This window comes from Elephantulus edwardii, unplaced genomic scaffold (genome assembly GCF_000299155.1).
Source record: "Elephantulus edwardii isolate Elephantulus edwardi_28Jun2011 unplaced genomic scaffold, EleEdw1.0 scaffold00131, whole genome shotgun sequence".
NCBI classification, from domain to species: domain Eukaryota; kingdom Metazoa; phylum Chordata; class Mammalia; order Macroscelidea; family Macroscelididae; genus Elephantulus; species Elephantulus edwardii.
The window spans coordinates 3,277,500-3,295,104 of record NW_006399881.1 but is presented as its reverse complement, the minus strand read 5'-3'; the positions used below and the strand labels follow the sequence as shown (position 1 = coordinate 3,295,104).

Below are 17,605 nucleotides of genomic sequence, written 5' to 3'. Positions count from 1 at the left end.
GTGAACCTACAGGGACAATCTAGCAACTTTCAAAATGCCTGCTCAAGGATGTTAACTGAGTATGTTGACAAAGAACTTTTTGCAATGAGGAAAATGTTCTTTATCTATGCTGTCCAATATGGTAGCCACTATACACTTGTGGCTACTGAACACTTAAAGTGTGGCAAGTATAACTGAGGAACGAATTTTTTTAATAGCCACATGTGACTAATGTCCATACTGGATGGCTCATATTTATATCACAAAATTCTACAACTCAACTCATTACTGTCGTGTGTGTGTGTGTGTGTGTGTGTATCCATTTCTTGTCTTTCAGTTTGTCCTACTATGGTGGCTTGTGTGTTGCTAAGATGTACTTATATTTCAAATACCACAAAGAGTCGTCTGTGGTGGAAAGGTTTTAACAGACAGACTAGGAAGAAAGGCCTGGCTATCTTCAGAATATTCACTCACTCACTCATTGCCAATGAGTCAGATACTAACTCTCACAGCTGATTCTCCAGCGGGTTTGGAAGGCTGCAAATCGCATGAGAGATGGTCCATCTTTCTCCCACTACAGAATATTCTCTCTTTGGGACTGACTCATAGCTGGCCCTCTAGCAGGTTTTCAAAATGCTGTAAAACTCAAGAGAAGAGATTACTCATTTAATCTGGCAGCACAAGTGGCGAATTCGAACCGTCAGTCTTTGGGTTGACAGCACAACTCCTTATCCACTAAGCAACCAGAGCTCCCTTACACCTCACAAAAAAATTCTATGGGTCACAACAGAATATTGTTTGCTATATATAGTATTGCAGATGAAGCCCCTAAATTGGAAGGCATTCAAAATTACATAGTGGCTGAAACAATAGGCTGCAGCATAACCACAATCACGAAGATGGCACAGAACCAGGCAACACTTTGTTCTGTTGTCTATAAGTGGCCATGAGTCAGAGTCAATGAACAACCAACAGATTAGATAGGTAGGGAGATAGGTAAAGTCTCCAAAGTATAAACCATTTACCCTGGAACAACATGGATTTTAATTACATGGGTCCACTTATGTGCAGATTCTCCATACACACACACACTAATTTGGTGAGTTCAAGGGTTGCAAGCATTCATTTTAAAGGGACATGTGAGGCTAATCATCTCTGCATGAGCAGTTTGTCTCTAGCACCTCAGACAATGAATGGTGAGGGGCTCCCATCACCCACATCGTCAAAAAGCAAAGTGTAATTTACTGGAGACAACTGCTCCTGCAGAGATGATTAGCATCACATGAACACATGGTATTTTAGGCAACACGTGAGCACATTGAGCACATCGGCAATAGTAATGGAGGGGGGTCTGCACTTTAGTTCAAGGCCTGTGTTGTTCAAGGGTCAACTAGACATCAAAATACTAAAAGCATCCTCCCCTCTGAGTGATGAGAAGGTGATTATTCTGTTTTTCTAGCTTTTCTACAATTTACATGCATTTCTCAAGTAACAAAGAAAAAACAATTTCAAGATAAAATAAAAACAGAAATTTAAAGCTTATTGATTACAATTTTTTCAAAACTCTGAAGTTTTTCTTTTCCAAAAACAAGTAAAATTCTATCAAACCAAAAATCTCAAACCAATTGTAATCAAGTTGATCATGATTTATGGTGACCCTATGCTTTGAGGTAGTAAAACTGTTCCACAGGGTTTTCTTGACTCTAAATCGTGTGTGTGTGTGTGTGTGTGTGTGTGAGAATGAATTTAACAAACGTTTACAGAAAGGTTGGATTTTCATTCATTCATTATTGAACATTTTCCTCGCTAGCCCCCAGTTAACTTTTTCAAAAAAATAATCATTCATTGTTGCACAATTTCCTCCCTCCCCCCACTGCAAATCTTTATGGAAGTAGATCACCAGACCTTTATCCTGCCCTGCTAAACTGAGTGGGTTCAAATCAACAATCTTTTGACCAACCAGGGACCTTACTAGAAACTTTGTGGTGCTTAAAAGAAGGTTCAGCAAGGAGGCTTTTCTGGTTTCAAAGCAAACTGCATTTTACAGATCCTCAGGGAATGGGTTCTTTAAGGCCCCCACAGACTCAGAGAACTGTCAACACAAGGAACAGGGAGATTATTAATGGTATTCATGGTTAGGGGTCAATGCTTGTTACTGCACTTTTCACATACAACAGGCTCACAGAAGTAACACCCATATACATATAATGCGCATAGCAACTATAGGAAACTAATGTGTTAAAGGCTGCAAGGTTCGAAAAAAAAAAAAACTGTGCTAACAGGTGTGTGACTTGTGTAAAAATATGGCAATGGTAACATTCCTGAATCTTGGTCCAGAGATGAACTAAATCTGAACAAGAAACACTTGGTCAAAAAATCCTGAGCTGAAATTGGGTTGTTCTCCAGTGTAAATTCGTGCCTCCTCACAGAAGCTGTGGGGTTTTGTCCTATATTAAGTATTTTCTATAAACTCCCCTGAGGGGAGAGGATAGCTAGTTAGTTTTCAGTCCTTCCTTGAATTTGAACATAACAAGCTTTCTATGAAAAGGTGGAGGGGATGGGGGAAGGGTGGTCAACAGCTGCAGGCACTTTGCAGCTATTCTCAGCTGGTAGAGCTTTTTTCCTTATTATGTGAAACCTGGGTAATGCTAGCCAGGGGACGCTGCAAGCATTACCCTGCCTCAAGGGGCTCCAGTCTGTATTATCTAGCAACTCTTTCTTTTAGTGGCACAAGATACTGAAGGTAAGTAAGCACCAGAGCTGCAAACAAAAATTCAATACCTATCAGGTAATTTTCTAGGAGCCCCAGTGATGCAGTTAAGTGACCCCAAAACTTGGAAATTCAAATCTACCCAACGGCTCCATGTGAGCAAGACCTGGCAGTCGGCTCTCACAAGGATTGCCATTGTTGTTACTATGTACCAAATCCTAGCTCCAACAGGTTTTCAGTTGGTGGGGTCAAACTCCTTACCATTAAGCCACCAGAGCTCCCTCCAATGATTACAGTCTTAGCAATTCCGTGGAGCAGAACTCTGCTAGAGTTGCCATGACCTGAAACTAACAACACACAAAAGGCAACTTTCCTGATCAGACATCACCATAACACAACAGGTTTATTCAAGGTGGTTGTTTCCCTGAGGAGCAAATAGCAATATCCTGAGTTATAACAAAATTATTCTTAACCCTCAGTGTCTTAAGCGTGTAAATGTATAAACACTTGTACATTAATCACTTATATTTTCAAGTTCTGTTCCTCCCTGCCTGCCTCTGGAGAAATATCTGCTAGTAGTAATTCTGTAATTATCCTTCTCGCTGGGTTAAAGCTGACCTTCAGAAAATTCCAAACTTACAGGAAAATGCCACAAAGAACCAGTCTCTGTCTGCTTCATTGTGTAGTTAATAGATTCATGGAAGTACTAATGACTGAACGAAGGTTTGAATGTACAACTAGCTACATGCTATATATAGCCCAGGCTTCAGAATCTTTCCAGCACTGAGCAAAACTGAATGATGTTAGCAGCATGCCAACAAGGGTTATCACTGTTTTTTAAAAAACAAAAACACCAAAAAACACAACCCTAGACAGGAAATACTATATATCTGTGCAAGTTAGAAGATCTTGGTGAAAGATACCCCAGAGAAAAGCTTGACCTGTTTGCGGGCATGAATTCATCTCGTATTGAAGTCCCAACGTGAAGGGTCTTAGGTTTATAGCAGCAAGTGTAAATTCCACCTCAGCTGTCTCTAATAAACACTTTGGAGCTTAAACCAGAAAAAGACTCAGAAGTTATGGCAGCAGCTGCAACACGGCTTGGCTAACTTTGGCTAACTGCTCTTTGTGTCAGCGCATCAGTTACGAGCGCACACTCCACTTAAAGCTTTTATTTCTTAGCTGATTCAACTGCTCAGAAATAGCACCCAGTGAGGGGCTAACGCATCATCTGAAATGGGCGTTTGTGCCTAATCTGGGTGTCGTGCTGTCAAACACACAAGTGTATACACACAGGCACATACACAATCTAGGGTGGAACTAATGAAAACTAATGGAGGGAAAAGTCATGAGGCAACAAATCACTCAAACCCACTGCTATCCGGCAGGTTTCAACCTACCTGACTGAGAAGTGTCAACTCTCTGTCATACCTGATGTACAGACTGAAAATCAATGGCCATGGCTCCTGTAGACTAGGCTGTCAAGGCCACAGTGCCTGTCCACACCCCCACCCCTGGCAGTTTCTGCTAGAAAAGTTCCCTCCCAAGAACAGTTTTTGCAGCTTTGTCACCTGTGGTCAATGGTTAGGAAGAAAAATAGCTGCACCTGTGCTGCATGCACAAAAGTGTTTTGAAAACCTACAGACTTAGGCAAGAATTCCAAAGTGGGTTTTTTGGTGTTTTTTTTTTCTTTTCTTTTCTTTTGCTGCTGAGGGTAGTGGGTCAAATGCTGGTCACATCCCAGTGGAGGTTCGCTAAGTCTCATTCTCTAGAGACCATCTGTCTACCTCACTGCTTTCCCCTCTCCCTGCATGATGTGTTGGTAAAAGGCCCCCCACCTCTTGCCCAAGGAAGGTTTTCTTTTGTCCTCAATTTTGGAAATTGTTCCTTGTGCTCAGCTGATGCAGCCGCTTGCTAACAATCACCCAGGATGAGAGTCTGTGTCTAAATGCCCCCCACACAGCTTGCCTTCCTCCCTCATAACTGGCTGGGATGACAAGTGACGTTCCAATGTGACCTCAATGAGACCTCCTTCCAAAACTAGAGTGCAACAAACAATAAACCAAAGCCATTAAAATAACATAAAAGGACTGGTATTCGATCCCCTAAATGATAGGATTAAACGTTTAAGGGCTTGGTCTGGATAGAGATATCTTTAAAAGACAGTTGGCTTTGCACAGTTGTAGCTATTAGGGACCTGATCTTTATCTCAAAGGTACTGATGATTTTACCTTTGATCCTCCTCCAGAACTCCCACTAATGTCAACTTTCTCCACTGTCGGGGGCAGGCCCTTGGGCTCCCCCTTTAATGTTGGTTTTATTGAGAATTCTACAAGATCAACAGAAAAATTACACGGGAAAGCTGTGAAGTTCCCTCTCAATGACAAGCTGTTTTAACAAAAAGCCCACTCTTCAATGGTGAGATTTAAACATGGCAAACAGACACGTTGTGAGAGACAGGGAGAGTAAAAAAAAAGGGAGGGAAAAAAAGCCACTCCAAAGTAACAAAACAGATCCGAATTACCCAGACTTCTTATTTAGGGCTTGTTCTCTAGCCCAGGAAATTGGCAAAGGCGATCTTGAAAACAGAAGGGGGCAAGTGTCCGTTAGCACGCGTCTGCTTCCTTATCCAGACAATCCAGCTTCAGCTAGGGTGGGGGTGATGGAAAGGCTCCCAGGGGGTCAGCATGCTTTCCAATTCCCATCCCCCAGCCCTGTCACACACACACCCCCCTGAGGGGGTACAGCTTTGACTGACCCCAGGCTCGTCTTCTCAGCTCTGACTCGCCTAATCTTCTCTCAAAACCCTTTGGTCCTATCTCCTTGCCTCTAGGGCGCTGCCAGGTCCCAAGGGTTAGCCCTGAGCCCTACTCGGCCCCAGGACCCTGTTGTCTCCAATTCTCTCCCTCCCCAGCAACAGCAGCACCCCTTCAACAACCACCACCATCCTCTCCTTCCCCAGTAGCAGGAGGAAGTCGCTCTGCTTCCTCTGTTCTCACCGCCCTCCAGAGCTCGGGCGCCCGGGGCTTTTTGGGTGGGGTTCTTTTTTGTGTACACGGTGAGTCTGTGCGCGCGCGGGTATGTCTGCACTGAAACGCTCATCGCATCCTTCCGCTCAGGCTGCCTCAGGTGCCCGCGAGGAGGGACACGGGAGCTCGTGCGTGCCCTCGTCGCAGGCTTTGTACCCGGACCAGGGCAGCGCGAGGTCCCCGCTTCTCAATCACACCCAAGCCTGACCCTGGCTCAGAGCCCCCGCCGCCGCCCGCGCCCAACCCGGCGAACGCCTCCGCCGCACTCCGCAAGCCGAGCGCTGTCAGCGACTGCTGGGGACTGGACCCCACCAGCGGTCGCCCGTGCGAAAACTTACTGGAGCGGAGAAAGAGCGCGCGCGGCGCACCGCGTGGGGACACACACAAATGGGCGCCCTTCCCGGCCCGGCCCCCCGCACGCCACCAGCAAGCCTGGCACGCGTCCCCCGGGACCCCTCGAGCCCCACTCACCAGCACCACGGAGCTCCGCACGGCCTCCGACACGCTCTGCCGGAGCTCGGCGGCCGTGCCGGGCTTGCTGAGCCGCTTGGTGAATTTGCGCACTTCGGTCATGGCAGCGGCGGGCAGGTCTCGACGGGCGCGCTCACTGCCCCGGGCCCCGGCGGCCGCGGCTGCTCTCTGTGTTTACCCGCCGGCTGGCCGGTCACATCGCACGCGGCGGCGGCAGAGGCTCCTCGGCTCCTCCCGTTCGCAGTGACTCTGCCTTCCTCCTGCCTTCCCTCCTTTTATCGCTCGCTGGCGCTCGCCAGCGCCCGCTCACCACTCTCCTGCCCCTCGGCGGTGGCGGCGGTGGCGGCTCCCTCCCCTCGAGGGCCGAGCTCCAAGCACGACTAACAGGAGGGTGTGTCCAGAGGGAAGGGTGTGTGGAAGGGGAGGGCGGAGGGGGGGCGAGGGTCACGAGGGAGGAGGGGAAGTGGCAACCGCTCGGGCTCCGCCCGCAGCTGATGTTGCTGGTGCAGCCGCATCCGGGAGGGAGATCATTTATTTTATTTATTTTTTTTTTGGAGGGGGAGTGGTGGTGGTGATGATGAAATGTCCCCAAGAGTGCACTAGCTCATTGCTCCTCTCTTGCTGCCAACGAGCCAGTGCCCGCCTGAGGTCCCAGGAACTCTCGGGTCCCCCACTCCAACCTCACTACCCTCAGATCCCAGGCGGCTAGGGGCTGGAAATGAAATGCAGCGGCTGTCTATTGTGTGCTCTGCTGGGGAAGGGTCGTGAAAATGTGAGCGTCGTTGCTGGCCCGGGTTCTTCTCCGGGTCCCCCTTATAGCCACATCATCATTTTCTCCGCCCAGCCAGTCGTCCTCGCGGGGACAACCTTGGGGAGCCAGTGGGTTCTGAGTGATATAACTGGCTGGGCAGCACCTCCTGTCCTGGGTCCTGATGGACAGAGCCTCACGGTGGGGCTTAAAGCATGGCAGGTTATTTTATTCCGACGCCTCAGGAAACAGGGACATGAGGAGAAGGGCAGAGTGGAGGTATTCAGAGCTCCACCTCTCCGGCCCCCCACCCCCGAAGGACTTAACAGCCTTCCAAGGCTTTTACATCTACCCTGCGATCCCAGCTCCATTTCCTATCTCTTTATCTTCAACTGTTCAAGAAATTGCTTTCCAAGAATCAAAGAACATCTAATGAGGTGTAAAAGCAGCATCCTTAAGAGAGAAGTGGGAATGACACTATTAAACCTCCCCACATTCAAAGCATTTGGCCCCATTGATCTGACTGTTTTCCATCCAGTGTCTTTGTTTGAATTTGAAAATGACCCATACTTTCTGGGAAGCCATACAACCCAGGAGCATTCCTGCCCCTGCCTTAGGGAACTCTGGGTGGCCTAATGGGTAAGGAGTTGCACTATCAAGCCAAAGGATCCACCAGCTGCCCCAAGGAAGGAAGATGGGCAATCTCTTCCTGTGTGATTAACTGCCTCTGAAAACCCGCTGGAGGGTCAGTCTTGAGTCACCTCCAACTTGACAGCACATAGCAACAACAATAATGGCACGAGACATCCCAGCTTCACTGACCAAGCAGGCATATCTCTCTATGGGACTCTGATGTGGAAACAAGGGCAAGGATGATGGTGGCCACTGTGGATCCAGTAAAGAAAGGCAAAAAAGCAAAAAAGGCTTCCAGAGTGACATAAACAGATAAGGGCTGATTTTTGTTTTTTAGGTGCCTTCCCCTCAAATACAACCCATAGGGACCTATGAACAAGATAATCTGAACCCTAGCCTGTGCCATGCTCACAATCTCTGACATACTCAAGCCCATTCCTGCAGTCACTGTGTCAGTCCGTCTGGTTGAGGGGCCTCCTCTCTTTTTCTAACCCTCCCCCTTTCCAAGTTAGACCATAAGCCAAAAAGGTTGGCTTTTCAAACCCACCCAACACCACCATGGAAGACAGGCCTGGTGCTCTACCTCCAAAACATCACAGCCTTGAAAACTGTTCAGAATCATTCACACATGAGGTCACCGTGAGTCAGAACTGAGTCCATAGCGACTAACAGCAACTTAAACAGCACATTGTTGTTGTTTTGTGCCATTGAGTCGGAAAACCTTTCAAGTTACGTTTCAGAGGTTGTGAACAGTTTGACACGGGAGGAGATTGCCCGTTTAGTGATGGATGGATTCAAACTGTCTTCCTTTAGGTTTGCAGTGTAACTCCTAACCAAAGTTCTTAAGCCACCATGTTAATGCCAATAAAGTCAGATGAGGGTGCAAAGAGGATCTGGGACTTGGAAGACCTCTAAAGCGGAGGCCTGTATCACAGATATCACAGGTAAATCAAGTGTGAATCCACGCTCTCTGTTCCAAGCTCTCCAAGTGCTGTTAAAATATTCAACTGTTAACCAGAAGATCAACAGTTCAAACCCACTGGAGGCTCAGTGGAAGAAAGAAGTGGCAGTCAGCGGCTTCCACAAAGACTTAGATCCCTGGGAAATCTATGGGCCATTCTACCCTGTCCTATGAGTCACTATGACTCAGGCTCAACTTTATAGCCATTGGTTTGGAATTTTGATTGCAGGAATAGCCTGTGGGGCCTTTACTGTCAGTTACTTATCGAATAGCCAAAACGCTTCTTCCTTCCTACAGGAACACAGATTTGCTCCAGCTAGAGAACAGAGATCCAGCTCCAGGTGATGCATCATGACTGGTTAAAATCTATCTATATATCTATCTCTATCTCTATCTCTATCTCTATCTCTATCTCTATCTCTATCTCTATCTCTATCTATATCTATATCTATATCTATATCTATCTATATCACGAGAATCTCCTTCTTTACTGGTGGAGATGGGCTAGACTCCCACTCACTTTAACAGTGCAAGAGGAAAGTGTGAAGGAGGACACCTAGGAAAGTTTTTCCAACTCACTAAAAAGAGATGGTCAGGGAGACATCTGTGACCTTTTCTTTTCTTACCATGTTGCAATAGAGAGAAAAGGCCAAGAGAATCACACAGAAACCTGCTCAGAATCTAGACATCAGTGAACCAGCCCAGGTACTGTCTGTCTATGAATTCCTTATGTGAGACAAAAACCCATAGCTGACCCTCCATTGAGTTCCTCAGGCTGTAAATACATGAGAGGAGATTGTCCATCTTTCTTCCTCAGAGATGCTGGTGAACTTGGGCTGTCAGAGAGGCTTTCCTTTGGGTTAGCAACACAACTCACTGTGACTAGGCTACCAGAGTTCCCTATGTGAGACAAGCCAGTGCTTACGGTTTATGTCACCTCAAGTCAAGTCTTCTGTTACTTTCAGCTAAGGGCCTCTTTACCAGTTGTTGTTGTTACGTGCCATCAAGTCGCCTGCGACTCAAAGCGACCTTTTGTACAACAGCCCTGAACCCTGCTCTATCCTGTGCCAATCTTACTGTCTCTGACACACCTGAACCCATTACCCAAGTCACTGGAATCAATCCATCTCATAGAGGGTCTTCCTCTCCTGCACTGTCCATCCACCCTCCCAAGCAAGATGTCCCTCTCCAAGGACTGGTCCCTCCTTGCAACATGTTCAAAGTATGTTAGATGAGGCTTCAGAATCCTTGACTCCAAGGAGCTGCCTGGTTTAACCCTCTCCAGGATGAACCTCTTTGTTCTCCTAGCAGTCAATATTCTTCTTCGGCACCACAACTCAAAGGCATCAATTCTTCTCCTTTCATCATTAGCCACTGTCCAGCTTTCTGATGCATAGCAAATAATTGATAGCATCTCAAATAAGGGTCCCATAATGAAGTTTGCAGAATACTCCTGGGCCTTCAAAAGAAAAAGACTGATAATCTAATTACAAAATGGGCAAGAAACATGGAAAGACTTTTCACAGAGGAAGTTACTCGAATGGCCAACGGACACATGAAGAAATGCTCCAAAACACTGGCATTAAGAGAGATGCAAATCAAAACCACAATGAGATACCATCTTTCTCCAGTAGCAGTGGCAAAGTTTAGCAGGACAGCAAGTAATAAATGTTGGAGAGGATGTGGTGAGATAGGAACTCTTATACATTGTTGGTGGGATTGTGAAATGGTACAACCACACTGGAGGACAGTTTGGTGCTTCCTCAAAAAGCTGAACATAGAAATTCCATATGACCCAGCTATTCCACTGCTTAGAATATACACTGAGGCAATGAGAAGTGAGACACAAACAGATACTTGTACACCAATGTTCATAGCACCATTATTCACCATTGCAAGCACATAAAAACATCCCAAATGCCCAACCACAATGGAATGGATTGAGAAATTATGATACATTCACACAGCGGAATACTATACAGCATGCAGGAGCAATATATATAGTATTGCGATGGGAAAGTCTGCTATTAGGGACCTCTCCAAAGTACTGAAAAGCACTAGTGTCACACTGGAGACTAAGGTACATTTGATATGGGCTATGGTCTTTGCAATTACTTGTTATGTGTCAGAGAGTTGGACAATGACTAAGGAGGATAGAAGGAGAATTGATGACTTTGAGCTGTGGTGCTGGAGAAGAGTATTGAGGGTACCATGGACTGCTAGGGAAACAAACAGATTCATCCTGGAGAGGGTTCAACCGGGCTGCTCCTTGGAGGCAAGGATTCTGAGGCTTCTTTTGACGTACTTTGGACATGTTGTAAGGAGGGACCGGTCCTTGGAGAGGGACATCATGCTTGGGAGAGTGGATGGACAGTGCAGGAGGGGAAGACCCTCTATGAGGTGGATTGATTCAGTGACTGGAGTAATCTGGGTGGGTGTGTCGGAAGCAGTGCAATTGGCACAGGATAGAGGAGGGTATAGTGCTGCTGTACATAGGGTCGCTGTGAGTCGCAAGCGACTCCACAGCACATAACAACACAAAACTGTGTGTGTACACACACACACACACACACAAAGTATAAATAATCAAATATTTAATACATAATATAAGTATACAGGACCAACATTGTAGATCAAGTATGAGGATCCAAGGGGGGTGGCTTAATCATAGAGTCACACAATTTGATGGGTGGGAGGAGTGCTGGGTAAAGGAAAGGAGAAAGATATAGAGTATAAAACGACATATACGAACTTTGTAAGTAAGCCAGTATTTAAAAAAAAAAAATTAAAAGTCTATGGCCTGGATCAGTCATACCTCACTATCCAGACTGACATCGTTGCTCTTCAGCACTCTGGAGAGGTCCCTAAAATCAGAATCTTTACCAGTACAGGCATTATTATACGGGTACTGAATGTGTAGCACAGAACAAGACAGGTAAAAGCTCTCTTCTCACGTAACACAGATTCTAGTACCAACACACGAGCATGTGAATTTCACAAAGGGATAAATGCGCTGCAGGGAATCACAGGAGCTGGAGACCTTACAGGTTGGTCAAGGAAGGCTTCTTTGGTGAGATGAAAATCGGGCTAAAAAGAAGCAGCCAGCAAATCAAAGATCACACAGGAGAGCATTGCAGGCAGAAGGAAATCTGGGAACAAAGGCCTTGAGACAAGCACAGACTCGGCATGCTCAAAGAACAGAAAAAAAAGGCCAGTATCACTGGAGCATAAGGAGTGACGAGAAAGTAGTGCTATAAGATGAAATCGGAAAAGCAGACAATTTATGCCGAGCCTTGTGAGCCATAGAAAGCATATGTCACATTGATGATGTGCAAACACCATCTGGCCAGTGTGCACTCATTCCTGAGATGGTAAATTTCACTTTCCCCCCTCACTTTAGGACTTTTATTTAATTACATAAACATTGGCATTGTGCTATGTAGTGAGAGGAGTTGCTGGATAAATTAGACACCGTTTATTCCCATCAAGGAAACAAAAAATCTGTTAGAGAATGTATTAATGATTTGAGATGGACAAATGAAAGATAGGTGATTGGCCATTTGAACGCAGCTAACAGCACCACAGGCGACAAGAGAAAGGCCCAGCAGGCTGGTTCAATAAAAACCCTATGGGACTTTCTGCATGCATAGGGTTCCTTTGCCCAGTACCTGACAACACTGGTATGTAATTGGTACCAGAGGCAGACGAGACTGCATTTAACTAGGTTCTCTGGAAGACTTCCTGAAGGAAGGAGTGTTTGGACTAGACATTAAGAAACAAATAGGGCACATCAACAAACAAATGGATAGAGAAGCTGTGGTATATTCACATAATGGAATACTATGCTGCTTTGAAAAACAAGGAACTGATGAAATATTATACAAAATGAGTGACGCTGGAGGACGTTATGCTGAGTGAAATATCTCAGTTGCAAAAGAACAAAGCCTGCATAATGCCACTGTTGTAAAGTGGGACTGATATTGGGGTTAGGGGAAAACTAAGAAAAGAGGGGATAAATAATGTATACTGCATTGAAACTGATGATGGAGAGAACTATTTAGGAGGAATATGTGATTAGATATTATTATCATGACGAAAGTCCAGAATGAAAGCTGCATAATGGAGTGGACTTGAGGGTGGGAATTGTATAACAATGAAAGAATTTTTATCTTACTTTTCTTTTTTTTTGTCTTCTTCAATCAGTTATAACATCTTTTTTTAAAAATTTATTCTTAATTTCAATGAAAATTTGCAGAGACTTTGGATTTCCATTCATTCATTGTTGTACTTTTCTCCCCTCCCAACCCTCCTCCCTAGTACACTACCCTCTTGAAAAAGTAAAATTCTTTCATCGTTTTACAATCCTTCCCCCCAGGTCCACTCCACTAAGCAGCCTTCTCTCTGGACTCCTGTCATGACAAAAATACCTAATCATGTATCACTCTAAAACAGTTTTCTCCCTCCTCTGTTTCAATGCAGTATACATTATTGAACCCATCTTTCTCAGTCTCTCCCCAACCCCAAGGTCAGTGCTGTTTTACAGCAGTGGCACCATGCAGTATTTGTCCTTTTGTGATTGAGATACTTCACTCAGCATAATGTCCTCCAGGGACCCATTTTGTCACCCATTTTGAATAATATTGCATGAGTTCCTTGTTTTTCAATGCAGCATAGTATTCCATTGTGTGAAGATACCACAGCTTTTCTGTCCATTTGTTTGTTGATTTTTCTTACTTTTCAAAAAGAAAAGCAAACTAGGGGAAGGGGTGGCCAGGCAGGAAAGTGTGCAACAATGAATGAATGGATATCCAAAGTCTCTGTAAACTGCCATTAAAATTAATTTTTTAAAAAAAGAAACAAGTATGATTCAGATATTTTCACACTCATATTGTTGTAATTGTTATTAGGTGTCATCAGGTCAGCTACAACTCATAGGAACTGTAGGAAGAACAGATAGGGTCCTTACTCTAACCTGTGCCAACCTCATGATCTCTGCCATGCACAGAGTCCATTGTTGTAGCCAATCCATGCCATCAAGGATCTTCCTCTCGTGTGCTGACCTTCTGCTTTCCCAGCATAAAGTCCTTTTCAAAGGACTAGCCCCTCCTAACAACAGGTTCAAAGTATGTGAGACAAAGCTTCACCGTTCTTGCCTCTACAGAGCACTCTGGTTGCACTTTCTTCTAGACAAATTTGTTTGTTCTTTTAGAATTCCAAGAGATATTCAGTCCTCTCCTGCAACACAACAGTTCAAAAGCATTTATTCTTCTTTGGTATTCTTTATTCATTGTCCAATTTTCAGCTGCACAGGAAGCAATTTAAAATACCATACCATGGTTTTAAACTGGTATCATCGCTCTTCAGCACTTTGGACAAGGGGGAGAAATTGTAGGGGCAATCCTACAGCTTCCACTGGGGCATTTTATAGGATGAATGGTTCTCTACACTTGTTAAGTATACTTGATTTTATTTACTTGTGTTTTTGGTGGAATACTCTACAGCATGCAGGAGCAATGATTTTGTAAACCACTATCTGATTTGGGAGGGCCTGGAGAGCATTATGCTAAGTGAATTAACTCAGTCCCATAAGGACAAATACTGTCTAAGACCATTACTGTAGAAATAGAAAGATGACTAGTAAAATGTGTATGAAGATCCGAGGGAGGAATGGTAGGAGCAGAGGGGTGAGGATGGGCAGGTGAGTAATTATCAGGTTGCACAATTTGATGGGTAGAGGGAGGGGTGGGTGAAGGAAGTGGGAAAGATCCAGAGTGAAAAACAATGTATTTGACCTTTGTCGTTTATATTAAAATAAAAATTCTTGTGTTTAATACTTTCCTAATTGAACCTGAGATACCTACAAATGTTAGAAATGGCATTGAGCCCTTTACCTAGAAATACCAATTCTATGAATGGCTCAATGCCATATAAAATCTCCCACATGTGCAAACATAAAGATACTAATTGTATTGATGCTTGTAGTTACAAAATAGTATAAACAATTTGAATGTCTATCAAAAAAGAACTGCTTTATCTAATATCTCCAGAGCAATGATTTGCACATAGTGAATGCCCCCAAATAAAGCTTTTGGATATGTATGATTCATTCATACTGAGTTGTTCTGCAGTTATTGAAAAGAAAGAGGGATGTGTGTGTGTCTATGTATGTGTTTACATGGAGAAAGCCCCCAAATATATTGTTAGTCAATAAAAGCAAGTTTCAACATGTGTGTTTGTGCATGCACTTGCTTGCATTAGAGAGATCTGGCCTAGGGCTTCCAGACCAAGGGTGAGTGACTCAAATCCACAAGCTGTTCCTTGGGAGAAAGATGTACAGTCTCCTCCAGTGGGATTTACAGTCTCAGAAAAACTGCTGGAGAGGCAACTATGAGTCAGTCCCAACTTGATAGCAATGAATAACATATATGTTCATGTAGATATGTACATATTGTTGTGTACCGTCGAGTTAGAACTGACCCATAGTTAATTGTATGGGAGGAGGAGAATGCCCATCCTTCTCCCATGGAGCAGCTGGTGGCCTCGAACCATGTGCCTTTGGGATTACAGCGCAGCTTCTTGCCATTAGGCCAGCATGTGTGTGTGTGTGTGTGTGTGTGTGTGTGTGTGTGTGTGTGTGTAAGCTTCACCATTTGTCCGTTTGTGGAACTATGGTAGCTAGCTTGCATTTTGCTGTGGTGCTGAACGTAGTGCCAAAGGTATTTAAAAAATCAATAGAGTCACCCACAGTGAACAAATGCCAGTGGAGCTTCCTAGATTAAGACCGACTATGAAGTAGGACTTGTCATCCATTTCTGAAATATCAGGCCATTGGAAATGTAGCAGGTGAACATTGTCTGATATAATGCTGGAAAATGAACCCTTTGATGTTTATATATGCTCAAGATACGACTAAGAGCTGCCGAATCAAAGCACAGAATGCCTTGACAAGGAAAGCTTTCAGCCAATGAAAAGCTTTTATTTGCTGATATGACATGACTCAAAATGAAGAGAAACAACCTCAAAATCTTTTAACAAGATTAAAGGCATCCATGAGAAATATTGAATAACACAAGAAGCATCAAAAGAAGACAGAAAGAATACAGAAAGTCTGGTGCAACCACTGAGGAAAGCAGTGTGGCGCTTTCTCAGAAAGTTGCAAATAGAGATACTATTTGACCCAGGAATTTCACTACCAGGAATATACCCTAAAGAGACCATAACCGCCATCTAAGCAGATATATGCACATCCATGTTTATTGCGGCTTTGTTCACAATATCAAGGAGTTGGAAACAACCTAAGTACCCGTCAACAAACGAATGGATACAGAAGCTCTGGTATATTCACACAATGGACTACTACGCTGCATTGAAAAACAAGGAACTCATGCAATATTATTCAAAATTGGTGACCCTGGAGGAAATTATGCTTAGTGAAATATCTCAGTCACAAAAGGACAAACACAAGCACTGCATAGTGCCACTGCTGTAGAATGGGACTAACGTCAGGGTTAGGGTAAGAATGAGAAAAACTGGATGAATTATGTATACTGCATTGAAGCCAATTAGGGAGGGAACAGTTTAAAAGCAATATATTATAGGGCATTATTATTATCCTAAGAGTCTGGAATGAAGGTTGCAGAGTGGAGTATACTCGGGGTGGGGTGTGGGTGGGAGTGTGGGGGGATTCTATACCAATGAAGGAATTTTTCTTTTACTTTTCAAAGAGAAGAGTGAAATGGAGGTGGGGGGTGGGAGTGGGGAGAAAAGTGCAACAATGAATGAATGGAAATCCAAAATCTCTGTAAATGTACGTTGAAACTAATAAAAAAATAAAAAAAGAAAGAATACAGAGAGTCACTGTACCAAAAAGAATTAATCAATGCTTAACCTTTTTTAGAGGTAACATATAATCAAGAACAATAGGACTGAAGAAGTTCAAGCCGTATTAAAGGCGTTGGTGAAAAACAATGTTCCAGCAGTTGATGAGATACCAATTGAGCTGTTTCAACAAACAGATACAGCACTGAAACTTGTTCAGAGAACAAAGTCGTTATTAAAACAGAACAAGGGAATACCTTTTAAAAGCAGGAAAGGTATCCATTAGGCTTGTACCCTTTTTCTATACCTAGTCAATGTGTATAATGAGCAAGTAATTTGAGAAACTGGTCTACATAAAGAAAAATGTGGCATCAGGATTGGAGGAAAACCTCCATTATGCAGATAACACAACCTTGTTTGCTGAAAGTGAAGAGGACTTGAGACACGTGCTGCAGAAGGTCAAAGTCTACAGTCTTTTTTTTTTTTTTAAGTCTACAGTCTTCAGTAGGGATTATGCCTCAAGTACAAGAATACAAGTTTTCACAACTGACTCAATAAACACCACCATGATAAATAGAGAAAAGTTTGGAGTTGTCAAGGATTTTTTTAAACTTGAATCCACAGTAGCAGTCAAAGCATCAAATAATGTATTACATCAGACAAATCTATTAAAAGAGACCTCTTTAAAGGGCTTAAGAGAAAAGATGTCAGTTTGAGGACTAAGGTGCACCTACCACAAGCCATAGTATTTTCTATTGATATATATGTTGTTGTTGTTATGTGCCATCGAGTCACTTGCGATTCCTAGCGACCCTATGTACAACAGCCCTAAACTCTGTTCTGTCCTGTGCCAATCGCACCGTCTCTGATACATCCATCCCAATTACCCCAGTCACTGAATAAATCTACCTCATAGAGGGCCTTCCCCTCCTGCGCTGTCCCTCCACCCTCCCCAGCATGATGTCCCTCTCCAAGGATCGGTTCTTCCTTACAATATGTCCAAAGTATGTTAGATGGAGCCTCAGAATCCTTGCCTCCAAGGAGCCGCCCAGTTTATCCCTCTCCAGGATGAATCTGTTTTCCCAGCAGTCCATGGTACCCTCAATACTACTCTCCAGCACAAAAGCTCAAAGGCATCAATTCTCCTTCTATCCTCCATAGTCATTGTCCAACTCTCTGATGCATAACAAGTGATTGCAAAGACCATGGCCTGTATCAGATGCACCTTAGTCTTCAGAGAGACACCATTGCTCTTC

At 44.1% G+C, this 17,605-nt stretch overlaps 1 protein-coding gene across 1 annotated transcript in view; it reads right to left on the bottom strand.

Moving 5' to 3' along the window:
- The window catches only part of DOCK11 (dedicator of cytokinesis 11), a 241,697-nt gene extending 235,350 nt beyond the window's left edge, over positions 1-6,347 (bottom strand). The window contains exon 1 of the mRNA XM_006893767.1: positions 6,190-6,347. Within this exon, the coding sequence (XP_006893829.1) occupies positions 6,190-6,291 (102 nt within the window). The 5' untranslated portion in view covers positions 6,292-6,347. The remainder of the gene's footprint in view (positions 1-6,189) is intronic.
- Positions 6,348-17,605: the final 11,258 nt, after the last annotated feature.